This window comes from Adiantum capillus-veneris, chromosome 5 (genome assembly GCF_014529385.1).
Source record: "Adiantum capillus-veneris isolate H3 chromosome 5, ASM1452938v2, whole genome shotgun sequence".
Taxonomy (NCBI): Eukaryota; Viridiplantae; Streptophyta; class Polypodiopsida; order Polypodiales; family Pteridaceae; genus Adiantum; species Adiantum capillus-veneris.
In genome coordinates this window covers 74820029-74832079 of record NC_140935.1, presented here as the reverse complement: position 1 = coordinate 74832079, position 12051 = coordinate 74820029, and the positions used below count along the sequence as shown (strand labels likewise).

The following is a 12051-nucleotide window of genomic DNA, read 5'->3' as shown; positions in this document are numbered from 1 at the left end:
TCCCAGAGCCGCACCAGCTCTAGTTAGTCTAGTCTCTGCTGCTCTTCTCAAGGAAAATCTTGGCCCAGTAAAGACTACCCCCAGGTAAGTGTATGCATCTGTATACTCCACAATCTCCTGACCATATTTAAAAGTGGGTACTGATCTCCTGACCCATTGTGGTATGGTGTTAAACACCATAACCTTGGTTTTACCTAGGTTTACACACAATCCACTATCCTCTGCAAAATTGCGTAGTGCATCCAACTGTCGTTGCATACCTTCTGGTGAGTCAGATATCAGCACAATATCATCAGCATATAGCAACAATGGGATCCACGTCCCTGCCAGCTGTGCACCTCTGTCACCCTCTCTATCGATGTAATCAGACACCTCATCAACATACATACCAAATAGAGTAGGAGACAATGGGCAGCCTTGTTTCACTCCAATGGTAGAGTGAACTAAATCACATACCCCTTCCGGAGTGCATACCCGTCCCATCACTGATTTGTACAAATCCATAATCCCCCAAATCACCTCTATGGGCAACCCCATCTCCTGTAGTCTGCGCATCAATCGAACTCTTGGTACCATGTCAAATGCTTTACGAAAGTCCACAAAGCTACAATATATTCTTCTCCCATGTGCTCTGCCCTCCTCAATGATGGCCCTGAGTGTCAGAATATGATCAAGAGTGGAGAAACCCCTCCTGAATCCGGCTTGACCCTTTGCTCGTACCCCCTCGACCTCTGCCCAATTACTCAAGTGTTGCTCCAGGATGGATGCATACAACCGTGCCAATGTGTGTCCAACCATGATAGTGCGGTAGTTCCCAGGCTCTGTAGGGTCACCAGCCTTGAAGATGGGCACAATATTAGACAATCTCCAGGTCTCAGGTAATCCCTCACACATGGCACGATTGAACAACACTGCGAGAACCTCCATCAGCATATCCCGGCATGTATAAAGTGCTCCGATACTAGACCGTCATGATCATATGCCTTCCCGGTCTTCATTCTGTCGATGGCCCTTTGTACCATCTCAGGTGTAAAGAAAGTGCTCGTAGATGGGCAAGGCTTGGTAGGGTCTGGAAGGGGTTTCTGTCCAGGAACCGTATATAATGATGTCACATATTGGCCCCACACCTCAGGTGAAGTAATCATTGGGGGAGGGGAGTGCTCATGGAAGAGACGCCATGCCTCTCCCGAGTCCCTACTCAAGAACATCTGATACAAGTCTCGCTCCATTTGGGCTAGGTAAGCTCGTTTCTTCCGTCGCACAAGGCGTTGGAAAGCAATCCAAGACTGTCTGTAAGTGATGACTCCTAAAAGAAGATCCCTCTGAAGCTGGTCTCTCATCTCTCTGCACTCTTCATCATACCAACTATTCTGGGGCATGCTCCCAGAATGTCGTCTCTTGCCCGACTGAGTGTGTGGGTATGCCAATGATGCAGCCCCGTGCAATGTCTCAATCAATAGCGTGGTGCACTCCTCCACTGAGAGGCCTGTAGCATTTGTGCCAGTTGTGCCTTCCAATAGACGGTCCCAGATCTCCTCTGAATAAACGAAATCAATCTCTGGAGTAAATGTATAGCGGGTGTGTGACCTGCCTCCTGATGTCTCGGTTGTACTATACTGAAATTTAACGGATAGTGTTAAGAGAGCATGGTCTACTGCTATGCCCACTGGCCTGGCTCCCACTGTGAAATCCTGAATGCAGGGGATAAAGCTCGGTTGTGTCATAACATAATCCACTGTACTGGCCCCATGTCTATGTGGAAAGCATGTGAAACCGGCTGCTCCAGGAAATTGCTGTAAGCCATTAAGTATGGCTAATCCATGTGTAGTCGTCATTTCCATGAGGTATCTCCCATACTCCGGTTGCTCTCTGTCATCTGAGCATCTGTCAAGCCCCAACTCACCCACATTCAGCTCTCTAAGCATCTCATCTGCAGTGTCGTAGAAGACTGTCTGCGAGTTGCCCGTTCGGGCATTGAAGTCCCCTAGGAGAATGATATCGCCATCTCTAGAAAACTCCCAAATGTCATCATCTAGGATAGAGAAAGGCGCCTGCCCTCTGGATGCGGCATACATTGATGTACTGGGAGGAAAGTAACATATGGCAATATATAGGAATCGACCTGTGTCAGGTCTCAATCTCACCCACATATATCTAGCATGATCATCTCTTCGTACAATATGCAGTAATGGTTGTAGTTCCTCTTTGAATAGCACTGCTACTCCTCCTGAACCTCTACTCCCAGTGCTCAGATCTCGCATTTGTCCTGTGAGCTGTTTCCCATCTGTATCCCACCACATGTGGCATTACCTATCTAGGGGCCTGATGAGTCTCTGAGAAGAACACAATATCCTTGTCTTTGAAACTCTCCTCAAATGCGCCCACGTCCAACCTCATAGACCCATTACAGTTCCAGGTAGCCATCTTCAGTGTGGTCCCATAGGTCTCGCACCGTCATGCAGTACGCCGCTCTAAAATCACCACCCATCCATCTCTGTAGAAGGCTATCTTTCCCTTCTCCCTTGCCGCTGTAATCTCTGGCATTACCTCTCTCATATGTGCGAGCTGTGAGAGAGTCAGGTCATCACCGAGGAAAATACTTGTCTTTTTGAGAGTAGGCCTCCTCCTCAAGAATTCCTTCTCCTCTTCCAACGAGGGGAAGCGTAGTATGAGAGCTCTCCCATTTGAAGACTCACCCGTGTGATCACTTTTCTTACCTACCCTCCATGCCTTTGTGTGCAAAGGCTTTTCCATCCCCATCATGGATGTAAGGCTTGTGACCTCTTTCTCCACATTGTTTATGTCCTTGAGGCCGGTCACTCTCACATGCAGTGCTCACATCCGCCTTCTTTGTTCCTCTTCTAGAGTCATGTTGATAAGCGTCGGTGTACAAGGAGTTTCTTGACCTTTCCCTTTCTTGGCGACCTCAATCCATTTTTCAGCCTCGTCCGCCTTTTTCTGTGTCCTTGTTATCATCTCTGCCCATGAAGATGTCTTTGCCACACTCAGTTTCTCTTCCTCTGTGATCACCCTTACCTGTTCCTTAATTTCCTTGATTTCTTCTATTACCGAGGGTTGAAATTCGCCTTCCTCTAGTCCATTGCTTACTCTATCAGCAAGCTCCTGTTTAAGGGCTGAGACTTCTTTTTTGAGTACCTGTATCTCGGCGTTTGGGTTCTCTTGTTTGAGGATTGAGACTTCTTCTTTGAGTGTCTGTATTTTTGCGTTAAGGCTCTCTTTCTCCTTCTTCCACTGTGCGCCCTCATTGAAGACCATCTGAAGTAGGTTGGCCTTCTCCTTCCACCATCCTTCCATCTCTGTTTTCCACTCCTTCATTTCCCTCTCCATCTACGCCATCCGCTTATTCGTGAGCACGAAGGTTTCCTTTGCTCGCGGCTTGCAAACAGTTGAGACATTGGCGGCTTCCGTGTCCTGTGCAGGGTCTTCTTCAAGTGGATTCCTTACGGTGAGGCCCAAAGAATCAGGGTCTTCTTCAAGTGGATCCATTACGGTGAGGCCCAAAGAATGAGAGAGAGAGAGAGAGAGAGAGAGAGAGAGAGGGGGGGGGGGGGGGGGGGGGGGGGAGGGGGAAGGGGCGCGATAGACTGAAGAGGGGGGAGGGGAGGCGCCGTGATAGACAGATGGGGGGGGAAAGGGGGCGATAGACTAAGGAGGGGGCGGGGAGGGGGAATAGTTGAAAAAATTAATTAATTAAAGTTTTAAGTTAAGTTAAATTAAATAGAAGGGGGGGGGGGGGGTGAATTAAAACTAACATTAAATTCAAAATTAAAAATTAAAAGGGGGGGCGCGATAGACTGAGAAGGGGGGGAGGCCCGCGATGGGCAGAGGGGGGGGGGGGGGGGGCGCGTGCGATAGAGAGGGAGCGGGGCGGGTAGCGCGAGAGAGAGAGGGAGCAGCAGGGGGTGCGGGAGCCGCAGGGGGAAAGCGCGAGGGGCAGGGGCGGGTAGGGAGCGCGTGGGGCAGGTGCAGCAGGGGGTGCGGAGCGGGCAGAGGAGGGGGGGGGAGCGGGCAGAGAGAGAGAGAGAGAGAGAGAGTCCCAGAGAGTAGATTACAGATTTCTTTTCACTAGATATGGGACAGCCATACTACTACAGAGGATTCGAGCCATACTCTCTCGACATCCAGAGTGCAGATGACGATGGATTATAGTAGTAGTAGTATTTTTGTTCTAGTCTCTCTCTCTCTCTCTCTCTCTCTCTCTCTCTCTCTCTCTCTCTGTCCCTTTCCTTCAATCTGCTTTCTGAGTAAAAGTTTAAGGTTGCTTACAGACTGCAGGTGGACAACCCGTTTTTTAAACGCTGGACCAATAGCATTGCACGCCGTCGAAGAAGCCCTTACACACCGAGAGCTGGACATCGCGCGCATGAGCTGAGTCATCTGCCAGCGCATGCCCATACTTCGAACGAAATCGGGCAGCTAGCCACAGCTGTCCAAGGATGGGCACGCATGATGAGCACCAATCATTTGCAAGCATCCCTTTCCCGCTTATCGCGTTCGCGGTTTTCTGCAGCCTGCACATCATTTGAAAAGGAGGTGAGAGCCCATTGTTTTGCAGCCTACAAGAAGTACTGAGGGAGCCTTCGCCTCTCACCATTGCTGGCTCTTCATCTTTGCAGCCCTGACAGTCCAGGTATTTCAAGTTTATTTTGTGCATTTGACTCCTGCTTCAGTTAAAATAAGCTGGCTTGGTTTAATAAGGTTGCTTAAGTAGAAGTAGTTTTTCTATGTTGATGTGAGGTGCCACAATTTCAAAAATATGAATAACTTTTCACTAGTCTAAACATGGGAAATCGAATGTGTTTGTGAAGGTTATAGAATGTGAATGTGAAGATTATGAAAGGCTGAGAGTTTGTGGTACTCGGAAAGTCAAGGGACAAATGCCATATAAAAGGGAATGATGTCGCCGCATCATCATTGTGCTCCATTTTTCTTGTTCTAGTTCCTTTTCTGTGAATTCTTTGCGTTTTAATGTTCTCAAAGTGCAGGGAATAATCCCCAATGACATCTTAGGAGAAATTGGTAGATATTTTTATTTCACGAGCCATTAGGAGATAGATAGGTAGATAGATCTTATCTTTCAAGAGCCAGTAGGATATAATAGATAGATAGATCTTATCTTTGAAGAGCCAATAGGATACAAATAGATAGAAGGTTTTATTTTCTGAGAGCCTTTCAGAGAAAGATAGATAGATTTTTTCGAGTACGTCTCCACATTTTTGGAAAAAGAAGGAAAAACGTATGAATTGGAAGAATTGATGACTTTTAACCTTAGGCGAAAGTTGAATGGTATATGAAAAGATTAGAGACATTGGAAAGCCAAGAGTCTTTCACAACCTTTTTAAGAGAGTGCTATGGAGTTACTGCTTATGTTTTTCTCACATATGTTGTCTTTAGCATTTGCCTTTCCTTAGTGCTTTCCTTCCTCTAGGTATTGCAAACATTTTAAATTTATTGCAAGTAGTAGTGCTTTTACTTTTGCCAGAATAATGATGATGGTGTTGCTATGTCCCTTTCTTTCTTGATGGTCTTGATTTGAGTTTAGTCCCTATTGATCTTATATTGTTTTCTTAGGAAATGGATTCACAAAGTCCTTCTAGTTACTCCCAAGCGAGTCACGATTGTGAGTTCACTCCTCTACTGTCCCAGTATTCTCAAAGCCCATACTCTCCTTCACTTGGTCAAGGTAGCTTTCCCATCTCCCCTTTTGGAGGATCTCCATTTGGCTTCAGGCCATTTCATCCACCCATACGACCAGCGACTCAACACATCGCAAAACGGAGTCCTTTTCCTTCACCTCCACAGGCTGATACAACAACAATAACAATGGAGGGAGATACCAACAAGGGCATAAATGGGGACGAAGGTAGGCTACCCAAATTGCCGGCCAAGCGAAGGATTCAAGCAGTAACAAGCGAAGTGGTACCAGTGATGAACACTACAATCCGTGGAGGCAAAGGAAGAAAGAAGAATCAAGCCAGCATGGCTAGTCCAGATGAGGGCAGCAAAGACAAGAAGGGGAGAGAGAACTGGAAGGATGCTTGGGTTGTGCAACTCATTCACATTCGTGGCACTATGCACGATGACTTTGGGAAACCTCCCAAACAGGGTGTAGATCTTTGGTCAAAGGTTGCGACACAGCTTGCTTCCCTTTTTCCAGAATGTGACAAAGATGGCCAAGCTTGCAGGAAAAAATGGGGACGCGTTTATGATGCGTATAAGAAAGACAAAGCTCACAATTCTATATCGGGTAATGATCGTAGGATAACCTGTGATTGGTACCATATAGTGGATGAGTACATGCATAACAGAGCGAATGTAGTCAGAGAGTCTCTTGCTTCCGCACTTGGCGACTCCAACAACATTGACCAGCAAGATTCAGTGAGTCCCTCGCAGGCACAGGCAACAGAGGACGTAGGAGAAGGTGCATCATCAGCTGCAAAAGAAAGAGTATTAGGCCCTGCTCGAGACCAGCGACAACGAAAGGACAAAAAAATAGAGGACTCCCTTGTTGATATGGCAAATACCGCCAAGATCATGGCAGCTCAACAAAAGGAATCAGAAGCAGCTCGCAAGGCCGAGCAGGCTGAGAAGCGTAAACTTTTAGCATCTCTCAATAATGCATTTGTTGGATTATTGGATGTATTGAAAAATTTAAAAAAAGATTGATGAAATGATCCCTTTGTAGCGATGCTTTGCGAAATTATGTATTTTGATATTTAATGCTGTGACATGTGACATTTTATTTTGGTTTTTCTTCTATCTCTCGAGCTTTGTTGTCTCTCATAAAGCTTATGGAAAAGAGTTCCCCAATTCACATGTTAAGCAACTCTCTGATGCCATTAAAACTCGAATTGTGTGGCTACCTGTTAATTACTTGTGTGGCTACCTGTTAATTGTGGTATATTACAGATGCACACTCAGCAAAAGGGATGAGTGAGGTAGGCTGAAAAACTCCAGAAGTTCAAGCTGTAATGTTGTTGTATCCACTTCTGTGTCTGTCCTCGCAGATGGTGCTGGATACAAAGTCCAGGAATGCTTCAGTGGCAAGATAACACAACCCTCGGGATCAGCTTGGCAGCAAAGAAGGCCCAAATGCCGTACACTTCTCCATTTTTGCAAATCCTCATTCTCACTAACAGCCCCTATTTTTGCTAAAAAAGACGCAATTATGTATTTTGATATTTAATGCTGTGACATGTGACATATTTTTTTGGTTTTTCTTCTATGTCTCGTGCTTTGTTGTCTCTATTTGTTGTTCATTAATCCAAATAACCATATGTATCAATGTCTTCTTTTGGTTGAGTTCAAAAAGTGATATATACTTCTGTCACAGGCTATGGAGGATGAGCTGGTGGTTCTTGCTTGCTTCTTTGCATTAATTATTGGTGCAATCGCAGCTCTAGAGCTTGTAGAATATGACGATGCTGGCATGGTTGACTACATGTACCAAGTTCATGTTCTTACTTGTTTCATTGGTCGAGTAATCCCAGCCAGAGCCAAGTGGATACTTGGACATATAAAACGTTACACTCAATACATCTAATGGTAATCATTAGCTAAACAACTCGGACAAGACACACAACAAGAGGAAAAGTGGGCAAAGATAGTTTCAAGCTGAAATTCTAAACTTCAAATATATTGTTGGCCTCCAGAGAGTGGGCAAAGCAAGTTTCAAGCTGAAATTCTAAACTTCAAATATATTGTTGGCCTCCAGAGACGTCATAGTGCAGGAGGCCAAAGACACCACTGGCTGGCTGATTTCTACAAGAAGAGATGAATAAGTGAGGACCTCAAATGGAGCTTCAGGCTCATTTACCGCATAAAAAGACAAACTTCATTGGCTTATGTATTCAAAGTGTTGATACTGTATCCTGAAGATCTTATTGCAGACTCATAAGAGTAGACACAAAGATACTTGGCGGCATTTACCTGCTGTCAAGAAGGCCTAGCACCAAAATCATGACCTACAGTTTTCCAGCCTCCAGGTAAGCACCATCCTTCACTTTTTTGAGGTGCATAAAATGGGTTACCCGTTACATGTTTTCACCTTTGCAGCCAAACATTCCCTACGCAAACGGCTGTTCAGGAACGAATTACGCAGGATTTTGAAGCTCTAGGTACGCTGAGGAAATTATGCTTACATGTGCAAAATCTCAAGAGCCTGCAGACCAAGCTCTGGTTAATATTTACTCACACTACATCAAGTTAACATGGTCTATAAAGTAGTTGGTAGCAAAAAGGCCCACAAATACTAAGGCTGGGAGCACATACAGAGAGCCTCGATTAGTATGGTTGACAGAATACAAAGTCTTAAATGATCTCTAGCTCAGGATTGTCAAGACACGATTTGCTGATTATTACTTTTCTTTTGAACTATTTCTTCTTTCATAAAGCTAAGATTGTTTTGTTATTCGTCTTTCTACATCCCTCTTCAAAAAGTCTTGGTTTTGGAAATTTCTGGTTGTATGTAATTATGCACATAATTAAATCACCCATGATTGCACCTTTTGTGCAACTAAAGTTCTGGAATACCCTCACTTCCACATCTACTACTCCGGCAGAAACAAGCCACACGCTTCAGCTCAAAATCTTAATCAGTTCAACATTTTATTCTGGTGTTTGAGCTGCACATAAACCCGAAATGTATGCATTGACGATTCCGTTTTGGCCTTTGAACCTAGAAAAAATCTTATCTAAAAGTTACTCTGCAAAAAGAAATGAAATGATATGATACAACTTTTTGGAAGTACTTACCATTTCCACATATGTGTTTGTTTCATGACTTTCCAAAACTTGAATATCATAGTCATCACGGCCTTTTTCCTGAATACATGTTTTCAGACTCTTGATTAGAAGCTTTCAACAACTACTAGTGCTTCAAATCTCAATTTACATCATGAAACGTTACAGTGAGCACCTTAATAGCTTCCGCAAGCTTGCGTTTGGCTTCATCCAGCACCGGAAAAAATGCTTGCACCCTGCGTAGCACTACAATAGAGCCCGATCAGGACTTGAGTGACTCCTCCGATTGCCAAAAGTCAAATCACTTCCTCACAATGTTCCTTTGTCAACAAGCATCCCTATATTAGTGAGTCAAGCAAAAATCTAGACATAGGAAAAGATGACCTTGCACATAGTTTTTTGATGCTACAGCAGCTAATATGATAAGTCAAAATGACGGAGTCAAGAGAGAAAACACACTCCAACATCAAGGACTAAGGAAAGCAGTCTCTTTGTTTTTTATTGGCACTCTTAAGCGAGCCTTTGTGTGGGTTGCAACAGACCCACTTGGGAGGTTTCAGCCTACATTATCACAAAATTGTTACACTACTATACAGGGTGCCTATTGGAGAGGAGCTTCAGGTGCAAAGCATTTGAGGATTACTTCAAAGGGAGGGACATCATTATCTATTTAACCTCCTGAGGGTGACTAGATAAAGATGGGAGAGCACATGCAGACACTTGGCTCGTAATGAGCACAGTTGCAGAGGATAGGGAGTAGCAATGTTATTCAGGAGTAGCGATGTTATTTAAGACGGTGTTACACCCGATTATCCAGGTGGTTTGCAGAGATGAGAGTACCCACTATATGTGGGTTAGAATCAGAGGAGGGCACACTACAGATGTGTTAAGAATTCAGATTCGTGTCCGGTGGTGGCCCTTGTATCTCCCAAGAGCATATTAGGGAGTGAGGGCTGTTTTGTGGCTATGCCCGGCCGTATCTGAGGTAGAGGTACCTTTTCTCGGCGATGCACTCCATGGTGTTTCTCACCCAGTAGGCTGGCATGAGCCGTGACCCTCGTTTCTAGGGTTTCCCCGAGTCACAGTCTCCAGTTCTCTACAGCTCTCCTACAAAATATGTGTAGTAGGTCACTTTCAGTTTTCTCAGCTTTTAGGGTCGTGGGTTTTCTGCCAAAACAGGTAGGACAATTTATCGATTGTCCTATACAAGCAGCCCATCCCCTTGTACTTTTAACATGTTGTGATCATTGCAAAGTTCCAGCACACCCTCTCTTTGGCGTTTTCTCTCACCATTGATCTCTCTCTGCAACATTTTTCCACAACGATCTCTCTTCCTCTTGCTAGCGCTCCCTCCCCTTTTCTACGCTCGGCGGCTGCTGCTATGTAACTTTTTGGCTTATCTTTTGGTGGTCCTTTGGTTCGGCTTCTGTTCAAGAGTTCTGTTCGGCTCTTCCTGCGAGCACAGGTTCCGCTATTCTGCACTCGTCTATCCTTTCAACTTTCCCCCCGACCTGAGAGGAGAAGCAATGGCCTCAGGACATCTCGAATAAATCTCACCAATCGTGTAATTCTTCAAGTGTTTCGAAAGTCTCGGGTCAACGTGCAATTGACGTTTGTACTCCGGTCTGGCAATATTTTCCACCCAATTTCTGTCCAAATCTTCATTTTTTTCTTTTGTTCCTGGGTCGGATTTCAACTTTTCTTTTGCCTGCCCACCTCTAAAGTGGTTATCTTATCAGATTCTCTGAGAGAATCCATGAGTAATCTAGAATTCTTTATGGCTTATGCCCTGTAAGACAGAGCAATGAAGACGGGAGCGCGCCCGATGCGCTATGTACGAAGGGTGGGAGTGGCTAATAAGGGCGGTTATAGACTGGCTGCCCAAACTTGGGCGGCAGGTACGTGAGCTGAGCTGGCCGCCAGATGCCAAAAGATTATTCGCTCCGTGAGATGCGTGCTGGACAACTCCGTGGACTGCCAAGCTCCCCCGCCCATCCACGGGCAGGGGTTGAACCTCAGGCCCCACCGTAAAAGACAAAGTGCGTAACCAATAGAACACGGCTGCTTTACATGTAAGTGGGGTCGCTTTTATTAATATATGACGACTTGGGCATATTAGTGTGTAAAGCCTCCCCGCCCGTCCCCTGAGTGGAAGGGCAGAGGCTTCGGCAGTCTGTAACCGCCCTAAGTCCGAGGTCGGGGTACGAAGATCTTTTTAAAAAACTGCGTGTGCTGCAAAAAAAAGGATCGGATCCTTCGTAGAAGAAGAATCTTTCTGTTCTCTGATACCAATGTAACACACTTGGACACTCCAAGCAAGAAATTAATAGCAACACACAAGCAAAAACTTCATAATCATTGAACTTTAATAGAGAGAGAGTCGACACAGACCAGCGTAGTTCCGTGCCCAAAGAGATTGGCCCCAAAGACTCGCGCCCCTTTTGGTATTTCTTTTTCATTGATCATTGCCAAGGACAACTCCTGCAAGTCCTCGACTCTCAAGCTCTGCGTCCAGATGCCCTAAGAAGTGAGGCCCTTAGGGCTCTTTTATTCTTACATGGGATGCCAAAAGCAGAGCCCCAAAAGGGGTAAACTTAAAAGCAGGGGGTTCCAAAAGCAATTAGCTCTCAAATCTGCCAACAAAAACAGCCAACGTAAAAAGCGAAAATCAGTACGCTAGGCCACGTAATCCAATCAACCCAAAAAGCGGAAATCCTACATTGTGCCACGTCAGCCAGTCAGCATGATTTTCGGGAATCTGTATAGCGTCCCAAGTTAGCCTGTCGATACCGATTGCCACGTCAGCAGCCGTATTGTCCGCCTGTCAAGACTGTCCGCGGGTGGTCAAGACACGTCATCAATTCATGACAATCACAACACAAGATGTAGCATGTTTGTTCATTAAGCGCTCGTATCTCCTTTGTGGTTTGTCAAAGTCGATAGTGTCAGATAGATATGTCAAGTTTACGTGGCATTTTTGACAAGCACTCTTTAAAATTTTTGGCACTAAGTTGAATTTTTCATCTGCAATTCATCTACAGTCCCATAATCAAACTAAGATTTACAATTTAGGCCTGCGATATCCTAAAGCCATATGTACATGATCAATGGTTTCACAGGGAGTAATATCTCTTGTTAGTACAAGCAAGTTGGAATGACTCCTAATCCTGTGCCATTGGTAAAACTCCGTATGAGGCAACATTGGCCATCTATCTTGGACTTTGTTGACCACATCGATGAGTCAATTGCCTGTTTCCAATGCTGAGAGCCAGTCCTTGGACGAGATGT

At 45.2% G+C, this 12051-nt stretch overlaps 1 protein-coding gene across 1 annotated transcript; it reads right to left on the bottom strand.

Moving 5' to 3' along the window:
- Nucleotides 1-8615: 8615 nt before the first annotated feature.
- LOC147457542 (uncharacterized) lies at nt 8616-9230 on the bottom strand. Its single transcript, XM_086513612.1, has 4 exons — nt 9148-9230; nt 8939-8999; nt 8776-8844; nt 8616-8645 (listed from the first exon to the last, which is right to left on the bottom strand). The coding sequence occupies exons 1-4, from the start codon at nt 9228-9230 to the stop codon at nt 8616-8618; spliced, it is 243 nt and encodes an 80-aa protein (XP_086369738.1).
- Between the last annotated feature and the right edge of the window lie 2821 nt (nt 9231-12051).

What these genes read in the sequence shown, in the direction of transcription:
- LOC147457542 (XM_086513612.1), bottom strand. Translation starts at nt 9,230, where the DNA reads ATGTTGGAGTGTGTTTTCTCTCTTGACTCCGTCATTTTGACTTATCAT. An exon ending in ATCAAAAAACTATGTGCAAG is followed by an intron (nt 9,000 to 9,147) that starts GTCATCTTTTCC and finishes AGTGCTACGCAG; the next exon opens with GGTGCAAGCATTTTTTCCGG. An exon ending in CAAACACATATGTGGAAATG is followed by an intron (nt 8,646 to 8,775) that starts GTAAGTACTTCC and finishes GTTTATGTGCAG; the next exon opens with CTCAAACACCAGAATAAAAT.